The sequence below is a fragment of the Littorina saxatilis genome, linkage group LG2 (assembly GCF_037325665.1).
Source record: "Littorina saxatilis isolate snail1 linkage group LG2, US_GU_Lsax_2.0, whole genome shotgun sequence".
Taxonomy (NCBI): domain Eukaryota; kingdom Metazoa; phylum Mollusca; class Gastropoda; order Littorinimorpha; family Littorinidae; genus Littorina; species Littorina saxatilis.
Window position 1 is genome coordinate 103,308,912 of NC_090246.1, and position 26,764 is coordinate 103,335,675.

At 45.2% G+C, this 26,764-nt stretch overlaps 1 protein-coding gene and 1 non-coding gene across 2 annotated transcripts in view; one reads left to right on the forward strand and one right to left on the reverse strand.

Annotated features, from left to right (window-relative positions):
• The first annotated feature begins 1,604 nt into the window (after nt 1-1,604).
• Nucleotides 1,605-1,723, forward strand: LOC138960511 (5S ribosomal RNA). The gene has a single exon (XR_011453993.1). It is a non-coding gene; the product is annotated as a 5S ribosomal RNA (ribosomal RNA).
• Nucleotides 1,724-16,695: 14,972 nt separating this feature from the next.
• The window catches only part of LOC138955261 (mitotic checkpoint serine/threonine-protein kinase BUB1 beta-like), a 64,904-nt gene continuing 54,835 nt past the window's right edge, over nt 16,696-26,764 (reverse strand). Inside the window, exons 21-22 of the mRNA XM_070326901.1 lie at nt 18,475-18,581; nt 16,696-17,331 (exon numbers count right to left, since the gene is read on the reverse strand). Coding sequence (XP_070183002.1) covers nt 17,130-17,331; nt 18,475-18,581 — 309 coding nt within the window. The 3' untranslated portion in view covers nt 16,696-17,129. The remainder of the gene's footprint in view (nt 17,332-18,474; nt 18,582-26,764) is intronic.

Sequence of the window (26,764 nt, forward strand, 5' to 3'; positions counted from 1 at the left end):
TTGTCTGTGTGTATGATGTTGTCTGTGTGAATGATGTTGGTTGTCTGTGTGAATGATGTTGGTTGTCTGTGAATGATGTTGGTTGTCTGTGAATGATGTTGGTTGTCTGTGTATGATGTTGGTTGTCTGTGTGTATGATGTTGGTTGTCTGTGTGTATGATGTTGGTTGTCTGTGTATGATGTTGGTTGTCTGTGTGAATGATGTTGGTTGTCTGTGTGAACGATGTTGGTTGTCTGTCTGTGTATGATGTTGGTTGTATGTGTGAATGATGTTGGTTGTCTGTGTATGATGTTGGTTGTCTGTGTGTATGATGTTGGTTATCTGTGTGTATGATGTTGGTTGTCTGTGTGTATGATGTTGGTTGTCTGTGTATGATGTTGGTTGTCTGTGTGAATGATGTTGGTTGTCTGTGTGTATGATGTTGGTTGTCTGTGTGTATGATGTTGGTTGTCTGTGTATGATGTTGGTTGTCTGTGTATGATGTTGGTTGTCTGTGTATGTTGGTTGTCTGTGTGTAAAACACTCACACACTGAGGACCCTGCACGCACACCTGATCATACGCACGCGTGCGTGTGTACAGGAAGCATAGCCCTACATCCATACTCATAGGCTGTCAATATAACACTTACCTCGACAGTACTATTCTTGCACATTATCTATTATAGGCCGAAAAAATTGGACAAAACGCTGAGTGGGTACAATTATCTCCCATAACCATGCGCCACCGTGGATCCCAAGCACTGTCCGAGTGCTTCCCCCTTACAGGATGTAGGTGGCGCGTCCTCTTTCTTTTTTCGCGCGTGTCAGACCGGCTGTGTTTCTGCTACGCTCCCGGATTATTTTGGACTAAGAGGCTTCTTTTCTGTGTGGACTATCACCTGTTGGATTATTGTGTGTTATTCCACTTCTGGCTTGAGGCTACGTTGTGTTTCCTTCAACTTGTGCCTCCGTTTTTGTGTGGCGGACTCGGCGTGCCTCCCGTCCTACTTCGTGGTGACCGGTCGTCTGCTTCTCGTTTCGCCGCATTCACTTGAGTATTGACCTAAATTTTCTTTGAATTTTGTTAATTCTCGGTCTTTAAGGGTACGTACAGGGCGAGGTAGGATGTCTCGTCCTGTTTTGGGCTCTGGTTCTACGGAACCAGAGTCTGCCGGGGGCAACCCTTCTCCGGGCGCCCAGCGTCATGTTTTACGCACGGAGAAGGGGATCTTTCGGCGCTCCGACTCTCCCTCCCCAAACGCTTTGCGTTTGCGGCGAGGGAGGGCGGAGAAAGCCTGTTTGAGCAAGCTCAATGCGAGCTTGCTCAAACAGGCTGGGCTTGAGCCTGGGACTTCGGGCGGGGCTGCGCCATCGAAGGTTCGGGGAAGGTCGAGGGGAAAGAAAAAGCTTCTTTCTCCTTCTCCTTCAGTGGAACAAGCTTCCCCCCCTTCGACGCCGTTGTCCGGCCCTCAGTCTCAGGCTTCAGCTCCTCCCGGTTTCAAGCCTGGGGGGAAGGTTTCCTTCTCCTCCCTGGCTCGAATCCGGGGGCAGGTCGATTCCCAACCCTCTTTGGGGGTTGGTGAATCCGATCTAGGGGCTACTGGAGAGACTCAGGTTTTGACAGCCAACGACCATACCACGTTGTAAACACCGGTTCTCGTCCGACCACCGAAGTTAAGCAACGTCGGGCCCGGTTAGTACTTGGATGGGTGACCGCCTGGGAACACCGGGTGCAGTTGGTATTAAAATCTTCCTTTTCCGGTGCCTCTCCTGTGCCCTCCTCGGTTTCCACCGCTGTGGAAGCCAGGAGGGACACGGGTCCTCCTCTGAACTCCCTCGCTGGGTCGTCTGCTGCTGTTTCGACAGTAGTTTCGGCCTCCTGGGGGGGGAGATCGGAGGAGATGACGGGGTCTCTGAATTCCCTCCCCGCTGGGGTTGGGATGCGAATTGACCCCGTTCAGGGCGGTCCTGTGGGGGCAGGGGTTTCAGGCTTCGTGCCTACGACCACTGCTACTACGGTTCCCTCTGACGTCCGTGTGACTGGTGGCTGTCCCTCTATGAAACGCTCCGGCCGACTAGTTACTGGACGTGGAGGTGTTCGACAGAACGTGGTACTTCTGTCGAATGGTCAGGGCGACGGGAACATTGTTTCTGTTGCTCAGACCGACACCTCCGACCGGACCGTCTTGACCCCACGCCATTCCTTAGCGTCTGGTGTTCGGGTGACGGATGGTCCGGACCAAGGGTCCGGAACGTTCCAGGCTTACGGGTCGGGATCGAACCGGACCCACGGGTCCCGACTGGACTTGACCTCCGGGTTTGGTCCGGACGGGACCCATGGTACGGGACCGTACCGGACCTTAGGGTCCGGTGCGGGACAGTACCTCTGGCCCTTGCCGGACCCCCGGACCTACGGGTCTGGATGGTACGGTACGGGACCAGTGGTTCGGTCGGGACCGGACCACCCGACCACCTCTGTTGGTCTGGGTGGTCTGGCACCGAACCGGAACACACCGGACCACCGGACCTACGGGTCCGGATGGTACGGTACCGGACCAGTGGTCCGGTCGGGGCCGGACCACTCGACCACCTCTGTTGGTCCGGGTGGTCTGGCACCGAACCGGACCATGCCGGACCTACGGGTCCGGATGGTACGGTATGTCCACGTCCGACCGAGCCACCCGAACACTTCTGTGGGTACGGATGGTTCGGTACCGAACGGGACCTCCGGATGCTACGGGACCGGACCGAACCTACGGGTTCGGATGGTCCGGTACCGGACCAGTGGTCCGGTCCGAACCGGACCACCCGACCACCTCTGTTGGTCCGGATGGTCTGTCACCGAACCGGACCATACCGGACCTACGGGTCCGGATGGTACGGTAGGTCCACGTCCGGACCGAACCACCCGAACACTTCTGTGGGTACGGATGGTTCGGTGCCGTACGGGACCGCCGGATGGTACGGGACCGGACCACAGGACCGGAACACCGGACCACCCTATCGGATCGGTCCGGACCACCCGACCACCTCTGTTGGTCCGGATGGTCTGGCACCGAACCGGACCTACGGGTCCGGATGGTACGGTATGTCCACGTCCGGACCGAGCCACCCGAACACTTCTGTGGGTACGGGTGGTTCGGTGCCGAACGGGACCTCCGGATGGTGCGGGACCGGACCTACGGGTTCGGATGGTCCGGTACTGGACCGGTGGTCCGGTCCGGACCGGACCACCCGACCACCTCTGTTGGTCCGGATGGTCTGGCACCGGACCATACCGGACCACCGGACTTACGGGTCCGGATGGTACGGTGTGTCCACGTCCGGACCGAACCACCCGAACACTTCTGTGGGTACGGATGGTTCGGTGCCGAACGGGACCTCCGGATGGTACGGGACCGGACCGGAACACCAGACCACCCTACCGGACCGGTCTGGACCACCTCTGTTGGTCCGGATGGTCTGGCACCGAACCGGACCTACGGGTCCGGATGGTACGGTACGTCCACGCCCGGACCGAGCCACCCGAACACTTCTGTGCGTACGGATAGTTCGGTGCCGAACAGGACCTCCGGATGGTACCGGACCTACGGGTCCGGACCTACGGGTCCGGATGGCCCGGTGTCGGACCACCCGATCACCTCTGTTGGTCTGGATGGTCTGGCACCGAACCGGACCATACCGGACCACGGGTCCGGATGGTACGGTATGTCCACGTCCGGACCTAACCACCCGAACACTTCTGTGGGTACGATGGTTCGGTGCCGAACGGGACCTCCGGATGGTCCGGCACCGGACCGGAACACCGGACCACCCTACCGGACCGGATCGGCACCCCCGACCGGAACGGACCATTTCTTTTCTGATCAGACCCGATGGGTTCCTGTTCAGTCTATAAATGGCGGGGGTTCGTTGGCTGGGCTGACCCAACAGTCGCAGGGTTGTTGTTTTTCTCCCCCTTCGGCTGCTGGAGACGTTTCGTCTTTGGGGCAGGGGTCTTCGCGGCCTCTTGCTTCTGTGGGCGTTTCTTCACAGCCTGCTTCATCGCTTTCGGCTCTTCCCCCTCAAGCTCCCTACACTCCTGCTTTTGAGGAGTTGTCGGGAAGTGAAGAGGAGAGTGAGTCGGAGGACGATAGGGAGGAGGATCAGGGTCGCCCTGAGGTTAACACTGATCCTCTACCCTTGCCGGTTTCTGATGGAACTTCCGAAGCTATGCTTCGTACTTTGCAACAGTACATGACAGACATCACGCGGCGTCTTGACGTCACGGATGCCTCTCTTAAGCGTCTGTCGTCTAGTGTTGACACACAGGACCTGGACCCGGGGTCTGAGGACGAGAGGCAGGAGGCTCGTCCTCGCACAGCTAGAAGGACGTTTGAACAGTTTCAGGACGTCCTTCCCTGAGACGCCCTCTCGTCCTTTGAGTCCGCTTCGGCCCGGGCGCGGGAGGCTCACGCCGCGTCTGCCGGCGGCTCGTTTTATGAACGATCCGTCCGCCGGCAATTCGCGTTCCACCCTAGTCTTAGTGCCACGGTGGAAGCGGCAGCACATCGCCTGAGGAGTACAGATTCACGTGCAAACGCGACCTATGTTCCTCGGGAGGACGCGGGTTCAGTGCCATGCTTTCCTTCGGGAGGCGCTCCTCCACTGTTTCCTCGTGTCCAATCTGTTTCGTCCCTCCCTTTTCCCTTTGACTCTCGAACTCTCACTTTCCAGACTTCGAGTGTTTAGGGTGGGGCTGACGGTGATGTGTTCGTTGGGGAGGTGCCTTCGGTCAAGAAGGTGGAACTGAGCTCTGCTTCGTTCCACAATCTTGAGGCCACCGTTTCTTCCACAGTCGAGGCCCAATCACAGGCCTTGACATGGATGAGCACGCTGTCCACACTGTTGGACCCTCCCGATCGGGCAGAGTCCGATTCCACTCGGGTCCTTGTCACGGTTCGAGTGGATCGGGCTTTGCATGCCGTGCGATCGTGCGTGACGTCTGCGGCAGAATTGGCCATTGGAACACGGGTCCACTTTATTGGCCCTGTTCCGTGATCATTTTCTGCCTACTTCTATAGTGCCTCCGGATATGAGGAAGAGTCTGAGGAACACGTTTCCTCAGCCTTCTTCCCTCTTTCATCCGGACACTGTTCGTTCTGTGGTGGAGTCCACACGCCAGAGGAACACTGATTCTCTGATGGTTGGCCTCGCTGCTTCGGCGACGGCGGCGGGGAGTAAGAGAAGTGCTACAGTCACCTCCAGCTCCCAGCCTCAGAAGAAGAAGAAGAAGCCAGTTTCACTGCCTCCTTCTTCCTCCTCTTAGGCGCCTGTTGCGTTCCCAAGCAAGACGAAGGGTGCTCAGACAGGTAAGGGGAAGCAGCACCACCAGGGGGGGTGGTCGCAAGCCTGCGCCTGCCCGCCAGCAGAATTTTCAGTGAGTCCCGGCCCTACGTTGACGCCCCCTCAAGTTGCCCCTCTTTCGTCCGTCGGTTCCCTTTTTCGGGCCCGCGGCATGTGGGGCAGACTGGTCTCCAACCAGTTTTTCTTGAGGGTGGTGTGGTCGGGGTTTTCTCTACCGCTGTCGTCACAACCTCCATTGTCCGCTCTACCCTGGACGTTCCCCCCTCCTCGAGACCCTGCCAGATGGCAGGCTCTTCAGGACGAGGTGAACTCGTTGGTCGAGAAGAAGGCGGTCTACCCCCTTTCTCAGCCTTCTCCAGGGTTCTGCTCCCGCCTGTTCACCGTCCCCAAAAAGGACGGCCGGTTCAGGCCGGTGTTGGACCTCTCCACCTTGAACTTGTACCTTCACAGGTGCAAGTTCAAGATGGAAACCCCTTCGTCGGTCCGGTTGGCCATCCGGCCAAACGATTGGGCCATGTCTGGGACCTCCAGGATGCTTACTTCCACATCCTGGTGGCCCCGGGGTACCGACATCTGCTCCGGTTCGTTTGGGAGGGCACAGTGTTCGAGTTTCAGGCCCTCCCATTCGGCCTGTCCTTGGCCCCTCTGATTTTCAACGGGGACAACAACACCACATGCTTAGCTTACCTTCGCCACCAGGGGGGCACCAATTCTCGGTCCCTCTCCCTGTTGGCGGAGGAGATTCTGCTCTGGTGCCAGACCAATCAGGTCCGGATGTCAGTCCAGTTCGTTCCGGGGAAACTGAACGCCCTGGTCGACATTCTCAGTCGGGGCGATCAGGTTCTCTCCACAGAATGGACCATCGCTCACAACGTTCTACAGCGTCTGTGGGCAAGGTGGGACCGTCCTCTGATCGATCGGTTCGCAACTCGATTCAGCGCTCGGCTTCCCAGGTACGTCAGCCCCTTTCGAGACATGAATGCGTTCCACTTGGACGCATTCACTCTCTTGTGGAGGCTCCTCGATGCTTACACCTATCCCCCGACATCTCTGATTCCGAGGGTGCTGGCAAAATATCTGCAGGAACGACCAAGACTGATTTTGGTCGCGCCTTACTGGCCAACAGCTCTGTGGTTTCCAGATCTTCGCGGTCTCACCCACGTAGACCCTCTACCTCTGGATCTGGACGGGGGAGGTCTGCTCCAGCCTTGATCATGCCTCCCTCATCCACGTCCAGAGAGTCTGTGCTTGACCGCATGGCTCTTGTGCGCTCCAAACTGCTTGCACTAGGATTGCACAAGAGTTCAGTAGAGTTTTTCTTGAACGCTAAGAGGCGATCAACTAATCAGCTCTACGACTTACGCTGGAGAGCTTGGGCCACCTTCGCCTTGTCCAAGGGGATAAAGCCGCTTTATCCCTCAACACAGGACTTGGCCAACTTCCTGGTGGAAGTGTATCAAAAGAAGAGTCTTTCTTCTAAGACTCTTCTTGGATACAGACCTGCCATCGCTTCCACGATTGCGGCCGCTACTGGTCGCAGACCTGAACACTTGATCAGGTCCTCCCTCATCGCTAATGTCCTTTCGGGTATTAGCAATGCAGCGGTGTCTAAACCTCGGGTTTCATTTCCCAAGGGGGATGTTTTTCTGGTCCTCAAACTCCTGCGTAGCAATGAGTTTGAACCCCTGGCAGGCATCAGTATCAAGTTGCTGATTTTTAAGACTAATTGTTCCTCATCGCTTTAGCCACTTGCCGTAGACTCAGTGGTATTCAAGCTTTGAGTGGCCTGGACTTTGACATTGAGTTCACCACACAGCAGTGGTTGCCAGCATGGTCACGTCAGTCTAAGGTATGTTTCTTGGGTATATTTTCTTGTACGGTAGTACTGTTCGAAAATTGCCTGGGTATCTTAATCCTTGGATTTAAGTGATTTTGATTAAGGAGTTTAATACTCTACATATCACCCTCACACCACTCTGGTATTCTGTGCAAGAATAGTACTGTCGAGGTAAGTGTTATATTGACTGTAAGGCTTCTTTTTAAGCCTACTGTCTATATGATACTTACCGAGACAGTACTATTAGAGTTTCCCTCCCGCCTCCCCTCTTGATATGTTATGGGCTTTTTGAGGGTCTGCAGCTCATAAAGAAAGAGGACGCGCCACCTACATCCTGTAAGGGGGAAGCACTCGGACAGTGCTTGGGATCCACGGTGGCGCATGGTTATGGGAGATAATTGTACCCACTCAGCGTTTTGTCCAATTTTTTCGGCCTATAATAGATAATGTGCAAGAATAGTACTGTCTCGGTAAGTATCATATAGACAGTAGGCTTAAAAAGAAGCCTTACATATAATAAAAGGATGAGGATGAGAGAGAAAGAGAGAGAGACTTGCCCGGATTGACAGTCTTTGTAACCGAGACAAGATTTTGCCAACAAAAATGAAGAGTGGACAATGACGCCATGAACATATGACGCATGTGATGACGTCAAAACCAAAGACGTGGTGAGGAGAGATGAAGCAAAGTTTTGCCAACCCAGACGAGCAGAGTCCTCAAGGGCACCAACCCAGACGAGCAGAGTCCTCAAGGGCACCAACCCAGACGAGCAGAGTCCTCAAGGGCACCAACCCAGACGAGCAGAGTCCTCAAGGGCACCAACCCAGACGAGCAGAGTCCTCAAGGGCACCAACCCAGACGAGTCCTCAAGGCCATGTTAGCTTATCTACTGTTTTCCGCTGTTTTTAACGACTCCTTTCAAGTTTACTTAGTCCACAAGTACCCTATGACACGACTGGAGTGGCAAAGAACATACCCTGCTATTTCCATCTCAGTTGGTGGAGCCCTTTTGGAGCCTTTCGTCATCATACAAACACACAGACAGACGGACACCAGTTTTATAGATTAGATGTATATGAAACAATGGACTCGTCTTGATGATAATCCTTCTTTTCTTCCGAAAATCTGTTTTCCAATATAAATAAAAAATGTAAAGAGTTCTACAGCAGCACAGAGGTACACTGAATATCCAGAGAATATAGGAAAGAGATTATTAATATGAAAACAGATGTACCATGTTCCGGAGGATTTTGGAAGAGAAAGTTTAATGTAGAAATTGATGAACGATCTAGGATAGTTGCCTATCAGTCAACACAAGAGACTGGAGTTTTACACTGGAAAATTATGCACATTTATCCGACCAACATTCTCCTGTGTAAAATGAAAGTAACGGAAACTAATAAATGTAATTACTGTTGTGATGTAACTGATTTTATGAATGCCCGGTTGTATACACATTCTGGAAGTTTATTGAAGAATTTATTTTTCGTACTTTAGAAATTAATTTGTTTGTTTGTTTGTTTATTTGTTGCTTAACGTCCAGCCGACTACGCAGAGCCATATCAGGACGAGGAAGGGGGGGATGAAGGGGGCCACTTGTCAAGCGATTCCTGTTTACAAATGCACTAACCCATTACTTGTGTCCCAGCAGGCTTTAGTAAAACTAAATTAATACCTACTGGAAGATTACCAGTTTCCAGTATGTTAAAATAGGCTTAACCTATCTACTGCTGGACTTACATCAGAACACTAACAGATTAAACTATACATGAATCGCGAGACAAGCGGCAAGAGAAGAGATTTTTGGAAAAAATACAGGTGAATGAGCAAGAAGGCAGAAAAAAGAAAAGAATTCATGAAGAAAAAGAGAGCATGACAGGAAAGAGGAACCAAAAATCTACCTAACAGCAAACTAGAAAGCTCCTGCGGTTCCAAAAACAGGAGGGGCCTTTAATTTCATAACCGCAGTGCCCCACTGCGGGATTTAGAAATTAAGATTGTTTTGAAAGTTGGTGATGTTTTATTTGGTATGCATTTTGTAATGGTGAAAAAGGCAACTATGCATAAATTGAACCACATTATCTTAATCGGAAAGATGTGCGTTAGTATATATAAAAAAACAAATTCGTTTTTACCGTTCGAAAGTATTTTTAATAGGCAGTTACAGATAAGAAGCATCTTACTGTGCAAAAGGAAGAACACTACATTTTCCTCTCCCCAACCTGTTTATGTTCAAATAGGCAACACCGACATTTTCTCACCATCAGCTAGAAACCTTGGATTAATTCACCCTTTCATCTGACATGACCCTTAACAAACATACATGTATATATGTATATATCTTTAGTCTGTAGAGCAGCTTATTTTGAGCTTCGTAAGATCAGCACCATTCGCCACACACTCTCCTCTCAAACAACTAACACTCTTGTCTGTGCCTTTGTTCTTTCTAAACTTGACTACTGCAACTCTCTTCTCTCTGGCTGTCCTCTGTACCTCCTGCAACTACAAAAAGTCCAAAACTCAGCAGCACGCCTCATTCTCAAAGCACGAAAACGAGATCACGCAACACCACTTCTTCACACACTGCACTGGTTACCTATTCAAGCCCGCATTGACTACAAACTGTCCACCCTCTGCTTTAAGTTCTTTTCTGGCTCGTCTCCTGCTTACTTCTCTGAACTCCTCACCGTCTATTCTCCAGCAAGACAACTCCGTGCCTCTTCTGACTGTCGCATCCTTACCATTCCACACACCAAAACATATGGACAACGCACTTTTACTTTCTGCGCAACCACACAATGGAATTCTCTCTCCTTTCACATCCGCCACTCTCGGTCACCCCAAGCATTCAAACGAGCACTTAAAACGCACCTCTTCAAGAAATACAACCCCTGATTTTGTTTTCTCAGTCCATCAGTAGGCTACATGTAGTATATATGGTAACAACAAGCCCTGGTTCAGTCGTGAGGTCAAGGTCAAACTTGACGCTAAGAACGATGCTTTCAAGAGCGACGACCAGGTGCGGTACAAGCAGGCCAAGGCAGAGGTCAAACGTGAGATCCGCCATGCAAAGACTACCTATCGCCAGAAGATTGAAGACCACTTCTCCTCGAACAACACCCGTGAGGTCTGGCGAGGCCTCCAGCAGGCCACAAACTATAAGCACAAGGCTGCGCCTTCAGACAATGTTGACCCTAACTTACCTGACAAACTGAATGTGTTTTATAGTAGGTTTGACCAGAAGAACCCCTCACTCGGTTACCGCCCTCCTCTCCCTGACGATGCGTCTCTTTTGGCGCCGGCATTTACCATCCAGGAGAGTGAGGTCAGGGGTCTCTTCCGTAAACAGAATCCAAGAAAGGCTTCTGGTCCTGACCTTGTCTCAACATCGACCTTGAGGTCCTGTGCTGACCAGCTCGCGCCTGTTTTTACTGACATTTTTAACACTTCTGTGCAGCAGATGTCTGTGCCACGGTGCTTCAAGTCTTCAGTAATTGTCCCAGTCCCCAAAAAGCCCAAGGTAACTCAGCTGAATGACTTCCGCCCTGTGGCACTGACATCTGTCATCATGAAGGTCCTGGAGCGGTTGATTCTGCGGCACCTGCGGGCTTTCACGGGTCACCTGTCTGACCCACTCCAGTTTGCTTACCAAGCCAACAGGTCCGTCGATGATGCCGTCGCCATGGGTCTTCATTTTGTCTTGCAGCACCTTGAGAACCCTCGCACCTACGCTAGAATGTTGTTCATTGATTATTCCTCCGCATTCAACACGATCATCCCTCACAAGCTCCTCCACAAACTGATTGGTCTCGATGTCCCTCTCTCTCTCTGCCACTGGCTTCTAGACTTCTTGCTTGACCGTCCTCAGGTCGTCCGACTCAACAACTCACTCTCTGCCTCACTCACTCTAAACACTGGTGCCCCGCAGGGCTGTGTTCTGTCCCCTCTACTCTTCACCCTTTTCACCAACGACTGCACCTCCGCTCACCCATCCACATACATAATCAAATTCTCAGACGACACCACCATTGAAGGCCTGATTTCTGACTCCAATGAGGACGCTTACCGGGGGGAGGTTCAAAGAGTGGTTGAGTGGTGCTCTGAAAATGATCTCGAGCTAAACGTTCTTAAAACAAAAGAAGTCGTTATCGACCCTCGACGAAAGAAAGACCCCATCTTGCCCCTTGAAATAAATGGGGAAGCTGTAGAACAGGTCTCTTCATTCAAATTTCTCGGCACACTGATCTCTGAAGACCTGAAATGGGACGGGAACACCACGTCCATCATTAAGAAGTGCCAGCAGCGGCTGCACTTCCTGAGACAGTTGCGCAAGTTCCGTATGTCACAGCAAATCATGGCGCAGTTCTATCGCGCAGTCGTTGAGAGCACCCTGTGTTTTTCTATCACGGTCTGGTATGGCAGCACCACTGAGAAAGAGAAACAGCTACTGGAGAGCATTGTGCGGACAGCCTCCAAAATCGCGGGCTGTGACTTCCCTTCCGTTGCCTCTATCTTTGAGTTGCGCTCAGGTCGAAAAGCAGGAAAGATTGTTCGCGACCCCTCCCACCCGGCAAACCACTTCTTCGAGCCTCTTCCATCTGGTAGGCGCTACAGAGCTTTGAAAGCCAGAACTAGTCGCTTTCGCTCTAGCTTCATCCCCCATGCTGTACTGTATACTCCTGTAGTGAAGACGTTGTAATATACTGTAGTTATAGGATTGGGGGGGGGGGTTCTTTTGTTACTTAGTCCTTTCACTGCATTCCATTACTGTTCTCATAACTTGTGATAGTGGAAATATGTGCAATGTGGAATGGTCCTTATTTTTTAGGTGCTGGAGTAGTTCTGTGATGGTAGTAGTTTTGTGCAATGCGACTCTAAGTTCAGGTGCTTGAGTAGATCTGTGATAGTCTGTTAATACTGTTGTTTTAAACTGTCTAGATCATGATTATATAATTTTATGTGATGATCTGACTAAATGATAATAATTACATGTACTACTTACTTTTAAATGGATTATAAATTTTAGGTATTGTTCTAGTATTCACTAATGTTGTATTGATATTACTGGCACCCCTTTTAAACTGATATGGTTTTTACGTTTACAAGGCGACGATGTGAATTTGTGATGTAGATATGTGGCTGGTTATGTGTGAGAATGTAAATAATTGTGTGTGTGTGTGTGTGTGTGTGTGTGTGTGTGTGTGTGTGTGTGTGTGTGTGTGAGTTGTGTCTGTGTGTGCATGACAGTGTAATGTACGTATGTATGCATGCATGGTGATGTGTGTCTGCATATGTGTCTGGTTGGTTTTTATTTTATTTTTACCGTGCCGTGCCAAGATGAAATCCTTTTGCAAAATTGGTGAATAAATATCTTGTATCTTGTATCTTGTATCTTATTTGTTGTTTTAGTGATTTTTCACTACCTATTTTATTCATGTTTTTATTACTTAGTTAGTGGAAGAATCTTTTGTAAATGTATGTTTGATGGTGTATGCTTTTAATTAAGGGTTGTTGACTATGAATGTAGATGTAAATGCTTGTATAACTGTGTTTTAATTTTAGATGTGTCAAGCGCAAAGAGCATAATTGTAAAGTTATGATGTTGCGCTATATAAATGCTCATTTATTATTATTATTATTATTATTGTGTGAGTGTTCGAAGAACAAAACGTTAAAAAAAGTTAGCTTGTTGTACGTGGTCATTTTCGGTTTGCCGTACGCCCATAACCGTACCTAGTACGGGGGATTTGCGTCAACAACATTTCAGGACATTTCTGAAAACTAAATGGGAGGTAACCACTGTCCAAGTTCTTGTATGGGGTTCTAAACACATTGACCGTTCGGATAAGTTAGTACCACGTGTTGAAAACTTTGTTAGAAGTGTAGAACCATAGATAGAATTCACAATGGCGGCCGAAAGTCGGACCTCAACTCGTAGACCTGTTTTCAAGCAATACAGTGTTCTGGAAGCTCTACAAGAAGTGATTTATGGATTACCACACAGATGAATACTTTTATGGGCTGCAATGTGAGTACCTGATGTTTGACACCAGTTTTAGCAGTGTTTTGTGTGGTTTTACGTGCTGCAATGTGTGTGTGTAAGGAAACTGTAATTTTTGACAAAAATGGTCATTATATCAATTTTTACTATAACAATCACAAACAAAGTCCAATGATCATGTCATCCTATAATAGCCAAGGGTATAAGCAAAACACATGCCAAAGATCTAAGAGATATCTCAATAAATGATCGAGCAGTGAGCAGATTAGTGAACCTACCGAAGAAAGCGAAATTTTGCCCTGGCACACAGCAATACCAAAATGCTGTTATACTGTGGCAGTGAAGGGGTTAATTGTATTTATTTATTTGAATAAACTTGTTTGGAAAAAAATATATAAAAAAAATAACAAAGAAACACAAGCACATACAAGTAACCAATTTGCTGTGAAATTCACCTGACTAGCTCGTCATGTAGTCAATGGCATATCGTCAGTGGCCTTCCAAGACCTCGTAACTTACATTTTCCCGATTTTCGGATTTTTGCATGGTTCCGTCCCTTGATTTTTTCCCTATCATCTGTGAAAAGCTTGTAACTCTATCTATTTTGCAAAGGTCTTTTTCCCCTGATTTTAAAAACCTCGTATTGCGTTGGGTGTTGAGACATTAGCGGGAAAACCTCGTATTGTCTGTTTGAATCCCTGCGAGTCTGTTGAAAATCCTCGTAATTGTTCCTTAAATTCAAAACAAAAAAGTGAAAACCTCGTATCTACACGTTTTGATCTGGTGAAGAGGAATTTGATTTTTAAAACACTCTTTTGTCATTATCCTACGAGGTCTTCGAAGGCCACTGACGATATGTACATTGGGAAGAAAACCAGCAACACTTAAAAACCCATTGAAATTCTCAAAACCATATTGAAAACTACAGCCCAAGATATGCCAAACAAAGGATTCATTCAAAATATTACAAACATGTATAGTTAAAAGGCATGGTTATCAATTGTGTTCAAAGATGAATTTATACACTCTAAGTTAAAAAAAAAAAAAAAATTTTTGTTGCAAAAAAAACACGACAAAAGTTCACCAATAATGTTAGCGCAGACATGAAGTGTACGGTCAGGGCAGTTAATCAGCTTACATAAATACAGTCATATATAACGTTATTAATATCTTTCAACCTACATGTAACATGATGTGCTTGTAATAAGCTTTGACAGATCTGAGATGCTGCGAGAAAAGTAATCACATATTTATTTTGATTGACTAACCATAAAACAAGGATGGCCAAGGAAAACGTACACATGGTTGCTTCAAAAATAAAAAAAATCTGATGGATTATAATAATTGACTGTACACAGTTTGTGACGGAATCTTGTCATCAATCTGAAATATAATTTGATCAAAATTGTGACGATATAACCTCTGAATGTCGCTTATCATCTGAAAGTTCTTATGCCTAAGTGACGACATATTATTCCCCTCACAATAATAATCATACATGGAAATCAAGCTTCATCATCCACACTTTTTGAGAATCATTGCAACATGATCTACTGCACGAGTGCATTCCAATTTCTCAACAAAGCTGACTTGGATACATTCTGTACATCCGTTCAGAGTTCGAGAGTACAACTGTTACAAGCGTGCCAAGTCCAGAACAATCCACCAATCAGAGATGCCATAATGTATATGTGTTTAGACTTATTCCCAACAACTGTTAGAGTACAACTGTTACAAGCGTGCCAAGTCCAGAACAATCCATCAATCAGAGATGCCATAATGTACATATGTTTAGACTTATTCCCAACAACTGTTAGTGTACAACTGTTCCAAACACGTATTGCAGAAAAAAATCGGGGACTACCCTGCTCTGCTGTTTGATTATAATGCAATGCGAACCGCGCTCATTGCGCAATCATTGCGAGCTGACAATAACCAAACTCAAGAAGCGACTGTCTCTCTAGATCCTCAATCTCTTAAAAACTGGACTCCCAAAAAATTTAGATCACTACTTACCAAACAAAAAGCAAGTACTCCTTGCTCAATACATTTTTGGATGAATAAATATAACTATAAAATAGAAAGAAATCATTGGATGTTAGCAAACAATTGCACCAAGGAAGAGCGACTAAGGCTACTCCACTGGAAGATATTGCATAATATCTACCCCACTAATATCTTACTACACAAAATGAAAAAACGTGAAAACAATCGCTGTAGTCTGTGTGGAGATATTGATTTCATTGAACATTTTTTCTTTAAATGCCCAAGAATATCACTTTTTTGGAAGAACGTAGAAAAGCAAATTTATATAAAAACAGGTTCACAGATAAAATTAAAAGAAACTGACGTTTTATTTGGTTTCCAACCGAACAAGCAACAGGACCAAACTATAAGAAATATTAACTTTATTCTGCTTGTTGCAAAAATGTCAATAAGTATATACAAATACGGAGAAGGCTTTGACCCAAATTGTATATTTGAAAGAGAGCTCTCCATTCGGCTTTTTGACTGAGAAACCCAGTACTATCATGCTATTGTAAATGACTTGTTGCAAATGTCAATGTATTAACTAAGGTGAACCAATGATGAAAACAATTATGACGAACAGCAAAATATATCATTATCATTAATTCATTTAAACACAACCATGGTAATAGAGAGAGAGAGAGAGTGAGGGAGGGAGAGTGAGGGAGGGAGAGAGAGAGAGGGAGAGAGAGAGAGAGAGAGAGAGAGAGAGAGAGAGAGAGAAAGAGTGAGGGAGGGAGAGTGAGGGAGGGAGAGAGAGAGAGGGAGAGAGAGCGAGAGAGATTGAGAGAGGAAGAGAGAGGGGGAAAGGGGAGGGTGCAAGAGAGAGAGAGGTAGAGAAAGAGCAGAGGGAGGGGTGGGAGAGAGAGAGAGCGAGAAAGAGAGATTTTCGAAGATTGTCCATGTTAAACGAAAGAATGATATTATTGCTATTTATAACCCTATCTGTTTATGTTTAAACTGTTCAGCATCGCTCACAGTATCAGAGAGAGAGAGAGAGAATGGTAGGGTTTATGTTTAAACTGTTCAGCATCGCTCACAGTATCAGAGAGAGAGAGAGAGAGAATGGTAGGGTTTATGTTTAAACTGTTCAGCATCGCTCACAGTATCAGAGAGAGAGAGAGAGAGTGGCAGGGAGGGTGAGAGAGACAGAGAAGGGGAGAGGGGGAGAGAGAGAGAGGACGATTAAAGATAGAGAGAGGGAGAGAGGGAGAGAGGGGAGGGGAGGGAGAGAGAGGATGGGGAGAGAGAGGATAGAGAAAGAGAGAAAGTGTGCAAATGCCAGTTCACGGAGAGAATTATAGCTAAATTATAATTGATTGAAAATATTGTACATTTTCGAAGATTGTCCATGTTAAACGAAAGAATGATATTATTATTATTTATAACCCAATCTGTTTACGTTTAAACTGTTCAGCTTCGCTCACAGTATCATACTCATAGCGAGTCATATTGTAACTGAGGTTCAAAAAAGAGAAGAAGAAAATAAAAAAAAGAAAAAAAAAAAGAAAAAAGAAAAAAAAAAAAAAAAAAAGTTCCAAACATCCATACAAAGACGAGCTTGCCGAGTCTAAAACAATCCATCAACCAAAGATACACAACGAGACACTGTTCTGGTACAAGCCCTAAGCTTTGAGGGCCCTGTGCGCACTATGGAGATGGTTCTGGTACAAGCCCTAAGCTTTGAGGCCCCCCGTGCGCACTATGGAGATGGTTCTGGTACAAGCCCTAAGCTTTGAGGCCCCCCGTGCGCACTATGGAGATGGTTCTGGTACAAGCCCTAAGCTTTGAGGCCCCCCGTGCGCACTATGAAGATGGTTCTGGTACAAGCCCTAAGCTTTGAGGCCCCCCGTGCGCACTATGCAGATGGTTCTGGTACAAGCCCTAAGCTTTGAGGCCCCCCGTGCGCACTATGGAGATGGTTCTGGTACAAGCCCTAAGCTTTGAGGCCCCCCGCGCGCACTATGGAGATGGTTCGGGTACAAGCACTGAGCGTCAAGTGGAAATTGGGGGCCAGGTTTGTGATGAAGTGGTCTTCAAACTCCCGCCGCAAGGCCCCCAGGTCCGGCTGCTGGTCGCAGTCAGGGACGTTGAGCAATTGGTGGAACAGCTTCTTCCACAGCTCCACCTTCCACTTCCTGGCAATAGGATCAACACAAGTGTTAACAAAACAACTCACATTGATCACTCTCACAGTGTTAACAAAACTCACATTGATCACTATCACAGTGTTAACAAAACAACTCACATTGATCACTCTCACAGTGTTAACAAAACAACTCACATTGATTACTCTCACAGTGTTAACAAAACAACTCACATTGATCACTCTCACAGTGTTAACAAAACAACTCACATTGATCACTCTCACAGTGTTAACAAAACAACTCACATTGATCACTCTCACAGTGTTAACAAAACTCACATTGATCACTCTCACAGTGTTAACAAAACAACTCGCATTGATCACTCTCACAGTGTTAACAAAACAACTCACATCGATCACTCTCACAGTGTTAACAAAACAACTCACATTGATCACTCTCACAGTGTTAACAAAACAACTCACATTGATCACTCTCACAGTGTTAACAAAACAACTCACATTGATCACTCTCACAGTGTTAACAAAACAACTCACATTGATCACTCTCACAGTGTTAACAAAACAACTCACATTGATCACTCTCACAGTGTTAACAAAACAACTCACATTGATCACTCTCACAGTGTTAACAAAACAACTCACATTGATCACTCACAGTGTTAACAAAACAACTCACATTGATCACTCTCACAGTGTTAACAAAACAACTCACATTGATCACTCTCACACACCTGCCAACCCTTTTCAAGCCTCAAGTGTAGCAATTTACAATTTGTCTCAATTTTCAGCATGTTTAAGGGTGTTTAAGTATAGTGCAAAAATGAGTACCAGGACTCACAAAAAAAGAGGAATGTTGCATGCTCGTGATTATTTGTTTAAGCGTGGTAATCTTTAGCTCGGTGCATCAGCGTAGCAACTGCACACGTAACATGTTGGCAGCTCTGCTTTCATGTTGATTAATGAGCATTTTCCACACATAATCACAAATCCAGAGCAAAAATTACCATGAGATGGTTGTTTCTAATTCTTTTTTATATTCAGCCCTGGTTTTTCTGTTGGCACAGTACCAGCAAGAAAGCATATCAACTTGCCGCAATTCTGGCTTCAGACATAACCACAAACCGCCATGCTTTGTCTGACACAATAAATATCTAACAGCACCTATGATAGTTACCTTTGAAAGCTGGAGGTCATGTGCCACTGGCCCTGGGAGCAGTAGACTTTCATGTACTGACCGAACACCAGTACGTGCAGGGTCCCCACCAGTCCAAACAAGTCAGTCTGCACACACAAATCACCAAACATGATTTGAAAAAGGTTCAAACAAAATCAGACGGGCACATTGGCCGAGTGTGTCGGCCTCCTGTGCGGAAGGTCACGGGTTTGAATCCCGGCAGCGCCTGGTGGGTTAAGGGTGGAGAATTTTCCGATCTCCCAGATCAACTTTTGTGCAGACCTGCTAGTGCCTTATCCCCCCTCCTTCGTGTGTACACGCAAGCACAAGACCAAGTGCACACTGAAAAGATCCTGTAATCTATGTCGGAGTTCGGTGGGTTATAGAAACACCCAAATACCCAGCATGCTTCCCCCGAAAGCTGCGTATGGTTGCCTGAAGGATGGGGTAAAAACGGTCATTCACGTAAAAAACCACACGTGCAAAAACACGAGTGAACGTGGGAGTTTCAGCCCATGAATGATGAAGAAAAAGAAACAAAATTGGAGGAAAAAAAATGTGAACAAGACTGCTAGCTTCCTGCATGTTGCTATACTGGTACAATGATCAGTTCTATGACTGCTAGCTTCCTGCATGTTGCTATACTAGTACAATGATCAGTTCTATGACTGCTAGCTTCCTGCATCTTGCTATACTGGTACAATGATCAGTTCTATGACTGCTAGCTTCCTGCATGTTGCTATACTAGTACAATGATCAGTTCTATGACTGCTAGCTTCCTGCATATTGCTATACTGGTACAATGATCAGTTCTATGACTGCTAGCTTCCTGCATATTGCTATACTAGTACAATGATCAGTTCTATGACTGCTAGCTTCCTGCATATTGCTATACTGGTACAATGATCAGTTCTATGACTGCTAGCTTCCTGCATGTTGCTATACTAGTACAATGATCAGTTCTATGACTGCTAGCTTCCTGCATATTGCTATACTGGTACAATGATCAGTTCTATGACTGCTAGCTTCCTGCATATTGCTATACTAGTACAATGATCAGTTCTATGACTGCTAGCTTCCTGCATATTGCTATACTGGTACAATGATCAGTTCTATGCTAGCTTCCTGCATATTGCTATACTGGTACAATGATCAGTTCTATGCTAGCTTCCTGCATATTGCTATACTGGTACAATGATCAGTTCTATGACTGCTAGCTTCCTGCATATTGCTATACTAGTACAATGATCAGTTCTATGCTAGCTTCCTGCATATTGCTATACTGGTACAATGATCAGTTCTATGACTGCTAGCTTCCTGCATGTTGCTATACTGGTACAATGATCAGTTCTATGACTGCTAGCTTCCTGCATGTTGCTATACTAGTACAATGATCAGTTCTATGACTGCTAGCTTCCTGCATGTTGCTATACTAGTACAATGATCAGTTCTATGACTGCTAGCTTCCTGCATATTGCTATACTGGTACAATGATCAGTTCTATGACTGCTAGCTTCCTGCATATTGCTATACTGGTACAATGATCAGTTCTATGACTGCTAGCTTCCTGCATCTTGCTATACTGGTACAATGATCAGTTCTATGACTGCTAGCTTCCTGCATATTGCTATACTGGTACAATGATAAGTTCTATGACTGCTAGCTTCCTGCATATTGCTATACTGGTACAATGATCAGTTCTATGACTGCTAGCTTCCTGCATATTGCTATACTGGTACAATGATCAGTTCTATGACTGCTAGCTTCCTGCATATTGCTATACTAGTACAATGATCAGTTCTATGACTGCTAGCTTCCTGCATATTGCTATACTGGTACAATGATCAGTTCTATGACTGCTAGCTTCCTGCATATTGCTATACTGGTACAATGATCAGTTCTATGACTGCTAGCTTCCTGCATGTTGCTATACTGGTACAATGATCAGTTCTATGACTGCTAGCTTCCTGCATATTGCTATACTGGTACAATGATCAGTTCTATGACTGCTAGCTTCCTGCATATTGCTATACTGGTACAATGATCAGTTCTATGACTGCTAGCTTCCTGCATATTGCTATACTGGTACAATGATCAGTTCTATGACTGCTAGCTTCCTGCATGTTGCTATACTGGTACAATGATCAGTTCTATGACTGCTAGCTTCCTGCATATTGCTATACTAGTACAATGATCAGTTCTATGACTGCTAGCTTCCTGCATATTGCTATACTGGTACAATGATCAGTTCTATGACTGCTAGCTTCCTGCATCTTGCTATACTAGTACAATGATCAGTTCTATGCTAGCTTCCTGCATATTGCTATACTAGTACAATGATAAGTTCTATGACTGCTAGCTTCCTGCATGTTGCTATACTGGTACAATGATCAGTTCTATGACTGCTAGCTTCCTGCATATTGCTATACTGGTACAATGATCAGTTCTATGACTGCTAGCTTCCTGCATATTGCTATACTAGTACAATGATCAGTTCTATGCTAGCTTCCTGCATATTGCTATACTAGTACAATGATAAGTTCTATGACTGCTAGCTTCCTGCATGTTGCTATACTGGTACAATGATCAGTTCTATGACTGCTAGCTTCCTGCATATTGCTATACTGGTACAATGATCAGTTCTATGACTGCTAGCTTCCTGCATATTGCTATACTGGTACAATGATCAGTTCTATGACTGCTAGCTTCCTGCATGTTGCTATACTGGTACAATGATCAGTTCTATGACTGCTAGCTTCCTGCATATTGCTATACTAGTACAATGATCAGTTCTATGACTGCTAGCTTCCTGCATATTGCTATACTGGTACAATGATCAGTTCTATGACTGCTAGCTTCCTGCATCTTGCTATACTAGTACAATGATCAGTTCTATGACTGCTAGCTTCCTGCATATTGCTATACTAGTACAATGATAAGTTCTATGACTGCTAGCTTCCTGCATGTTGCTATACTGGTACAATGATCAGTTCTATGACTGCTAGCTTCCTGCATATTGCTATACTGGTACAATGATCAGTTCTATGACTGCTAGCTTCCTGCATATTGCTATACTAGTACAATGATCAGTTCTATGACTGCTAGCTTCCTGCATATTGCTATACTAGTACAATGATAAGTTCTATGACTGCTAGCTTCCTGCATGTTGCTATACTGGTACAATGATCAGTTCTATGACTGCTAGCTTCCTGCATATTGCTATACTGGTACAATGATCAGTTCTATGACTGCTAGCTTCCTGCATATTGCTATACTGGTACAATGATCAGTTCTATGACTGCTAGCTTCCTGCATATTGCTATACTGGTACAATGATCAGTTCTATGACTGCTAGCTTCCTGCATATTGCTATACTGGTACAATGATCAGTTCTATGACTGCTAGCTTCCTGCATATTGCTATACTGGTACAATGATCAGTTCTATGACTGCTAGCTTCCTGCATATTGCTATACTGGTACAATGATCAGTTCTATGACTGCTAGCTTCCTGCATGTTGCTATACTGGTACAATGATCAGTTCTATGACTGCTAGCTTCCTGCATGTTGCTATACTAGTACAATGATCAGTTCTATGACTGCTAGCTTCCTGCATCTTGCTATACTGGTACAATGATCAGTTCTATGACTGCTAGCTTCCTGCATGTTGCTATACTAGTACAATGATCAGTTCTATGACTGCTAGCTTCCTGCATATTGCTATACTGGTACAATGATCAGTTCTATGACTGCTAGCTTCCTGCATATTGCTATACTAGTACAATGATCAGTTCTATGACTGCTAGCTTCCTGCATATTGCTATACTGGTACAATGATCAGTTCTATGACTGCTAGCTTCCTGCATGTTGCTATACTAGTACAATGATCAGTTCTATGACTGCTAGCTTCCTGCATATTGCTATACTGGTACAATGATCAGTTCTATGACTGCTAGCTTCCTGCATATTGCTATACTAGTACAATGATCAGTTCTATGCTAGCTTCCTGCATATTGCTATACTGGTACAATGATCAGTTCTATGCTAGCTTCCTGCATATTGCTATACTGGTACAATGATCAGTTCTATGCTAGCTTCCTGCATATTGCTATACTGGTACAATGATCAGTTCTATGCTAGCTTCCTGCATATTGCTATACTAGTACAATGATCAGTTCTATGCTAGCTTCCTGCATATTGCTATACTGGTACAATGATCAGTTCTATGACTGCTAGCTTCCTGCATGTTGCTATACTGGTACAATGATCAGTTCTATGACTGCTAGCTTCCTGCATGTTGCTATACTAGTACAATGATCAGTTCTATGACTGCTAGCTTCCTGCATGTTGCTATACTAGTACAATGATCAGTTCTATGACTGCTAGCTTCCTGCATATTGCTATACTGGTACAATGATCAGTTCTATGACTGCTAGCTTCCTGCATATTGCTATACTGGTACAATGATCAGTTCTATGACTGCTAGCTTCCTGCATCTTGCTATACTGGTACAATGATCAGTTCTATGACTGCTAGCTTCCTGCATATTGCTATACTGGTACAATGATAAGTTCTATGACTGCTAGCTTCCTGCATATTGCTATACTGGTACAATGATCAGTTCTATGACTGCTAGCTTCCTGCATATTGCTATACTGGTACAATGATCAGTTCTATGACTGCTAGCTTCCTGCATATTGCTATACTAGTACAATGATCAGTTCTATGACTGCTAGCTTCCTGCATATTGCTATACTGGTACAATGATCAGTTCTATGACTGCTAGCTTCCTGCATATTGCTATACTGGTACAATGATCAGTTCTATGACTGCTAGCTTCCTGCATGTTGCTATACTGGTACAATGATCAGTTCTATGACTGCTAGCTTCCTGCATATTGCTATACTGGTACAATGATCAGTTCTATGACTGCTAGCTTCCTGCATATTGCTATACTGGTACAATGATCAGTTCTATGACTGCTAGCTTCCTGCATCTTGCTATACTGGTACAATGATCAGTTCTATGACTGCTAGCTTCCTGCATGTTGCTATACTGGTACAATGATCAGTTCTATGACTGCTAGCTTCCTGCATATTGCTATACTAGTACAATGATCAGTTCTATGACTGCTAGCTTCCTGCATATTGCTATACTGGTACAATGATCAGTTCTATGACTGCTAGCTTCCTGCATCTTGCTATACTAGTACAATGATCAGTTCTATGCTAGCTTCCTGCATATTGCTATACTAGTACAATGATAAGTTCTATGACTGCTAGCTTCCTGCATGTTGCTATACTGGTACAATGATCAGTTCTATGACTGCTAGCTTCCTGCATATTGCTATACTGGTACAATGATCAGTTCTATGACTGCTAGCTTCCTGCATATTGCTATACTAGTACAATGATCAGTTCTATGCTAGCTTCCTGCATATTGCTATACTAGTACAATGATAAGTTCTATGACTGCTAGCTTCCTGCATGTTGCTATACTGGTACAATGATCAGTTCTATGACTGCTAGCTTCCTGCATATTGCTATACTGGTACAATGATCAGTTCTATGACTGCTAGCTTCCTGCATATTGCTATACTGGTACAATGATCAGTTCTATGACTGCTAGCTTCCTGCATGTTGCTATACTGGTACAATGATCAGTTCTATGACTGCTAGCTTCCTGCATATTGCTATACTAGTACAATGATCAGTTCTATGACTGCTAGCTTCCTGCATATTGCTATACTGGTACAATGATCAGTTCTATGACTGCTAGCTTCCTGCATCTTGCTATACTAGTACAATGATCAGTTCTATGCTAGCTTCCTGCATATTGCTATACTAGTACAATGATAAGTTCTATGACTGCTAGCTTCCTGCATGTTGCTATACTGGTACAATGATCAGTTCTATGACTGCTAGCTTCCTGCATATTGCTATACTGGTACAATGATCAGTTCTATGACTGCTAGCTTCCTGCATATTGCTATACTAGTACAATGATCAGTTCTATGCTAGCTTCCTGCATATTGCTATACTAGTACAATGATAAGTTCTATGACTGCTAGCTTCCTGCATGTTGCTATACTGGTACAATGATCAGTTCTATGACTGCTAGCTTCCTGCATATTGCTATACTGGTACAATGATCAGTTCTATGACTGCTAGCTTCCTGCATATTGCTATACTGGTACAATGATCAGTTCTATGACTGCTAGCTTCCTGCATATTGCTATACTGGTACAATGATCAGTTCTATGACTGCTAGCTTCCTGCATATTGCTATACTGGTACAATGATCAGTTCTATGACTGCTAGCTTCCTGCATATTGCTATACTGGTACAATGATCAGTTCTATGACTGCTAGCTTCCTGCATATTGCTATACTGGTACAATGATCAGTTCTATGACTGCTAGCTTCCTGCATATTGCTATACTGGTACAATGATCAGTTCTATGACTGCTAGCTTCCTGCATGTTGCTATACTAGTACAATGATCAGTTCTATGACTGCTAGCTTCCTGCATGTTGCTATACTAGTACAATGATCAGTTCTATGACTGCTAGCTTCCTGCATGTTGCTATACTAGTACAATGATCAGTTCTATGACTGCTAGCTTCCTGCATGTTGCTATACTAGTACAATGATCAGTTCTATGACTGCTAGCTTCCTGCATGTTGCTATACTAGTACAATGATCAGTTCTATGACTGCTAGCTTCCTGCATGTTGCTATACTAGTACAATGATCAGTTCTATGACTGCTAGCTTCCTGCATATTGCTATACTAGTACAATGATCAGTTCTATGACTGCTAGCTTCCTGCATATTGCTATACTAGTACAATGATCAGTTCTATGACTGCTAGCTTCCTGCATGTTGCTATACTAGTACAATGATCAGTTCTATGACTGCTAGCTTCCTGCATGTTGCTATACTAGTACAATGATCAGTTCTATGACTGCTAGCTTCCTGCATGTTGCTATACTAGTACAATGATCAGTTCTATGACTGCTAGCTTCCTGCATATTGCTATACTAGTACAATGATCAGTTCTATGACTGCTAGCTTCCTGCATATTGCTATACTAGTACAATGATCAGTTCTATGACTGCTAGCTTCCTGCATATTGCTATACTGTACAATGATACGTTCTATGAATGCTAGCTTCCTGCATATTGCTATACTAGTACAATGATCAGTTCTATGACTGCTAGCTTCCTGCATACTGCTATACTAGTACAATGATAAGTTCTATGAATGCTAGCTTCCTGCATATTGCTATACTAGTACAATGATAAGTTCTATGAATGTTTCTGTTTTTCAGACTCATTCTTATCACCGTTCTAGTGCCTATCTTTTGTATAACATGCAAATGCACATTAAAGATAGTTAAATTGATGGAAATATGACAATATTTGTGCTTTCTTTAGTGAATTAAAATTCCATAAAATGGGTTATTGTTGGTTTTTTTTAAGCCCAAGTTTATCAGACAAGCAAATAAAGACCACACTTGGTCCCAATTCAAGCCACGTCTTCCCCTGTGTCACTGATCACGTCTTCCCCTGTGTCACTGATCACGTCTTCCCCTGTGTCACTGATCACGTCTTCCCCTGTGTCACTGATCACGTCTTCCCCTGTGTCACTGATCACGTCTTCCCCTGTGTCACTGATCACGTCTTCCCCTGTGTCACTGATCACGTCTTCCCCTGTGTCACTGATCACGTCTTCCCCTGTGTCACTGATCACGTCTTCCCCTGTGTCACTGATCACGTCTTCCCCTGTGTCACTGATCACGTCTTCCCCTGTGTCACTGATCACGTCTTCCCCTGTGTCACTGATCACGTCTTCCCCTGTGTCACTGATCACGTTTTACAGATTTAAAAGCACATTAAGTCTAACCAAAGTTTACTCATTGATTTCCTGACTCGTAATATATTAACCTATGAGTATTGCTTATGCCTAAGTTCTCATGCCTAAGTGACACATTACTCCCCTTACAATGACATTGCATACAGTGACACATTACTCCCCTTACAATGACATTGCATATAGTGACACATTACTCCCCTTACAATGACATTGCATACAGTGACACATTACTCCCCTTACAATGACATTGCATACAGTGACACATTACTCCCCTTACAATGACATTGCATACAGTGACACATTACTCCCCTTACAATGACATTGCATACAGTGACACATTACTCCCCTTACAATGACATTGCATACAGTGACACATTACTCCCCTTACAATGTCATTGCATGCAGTGACACATTACT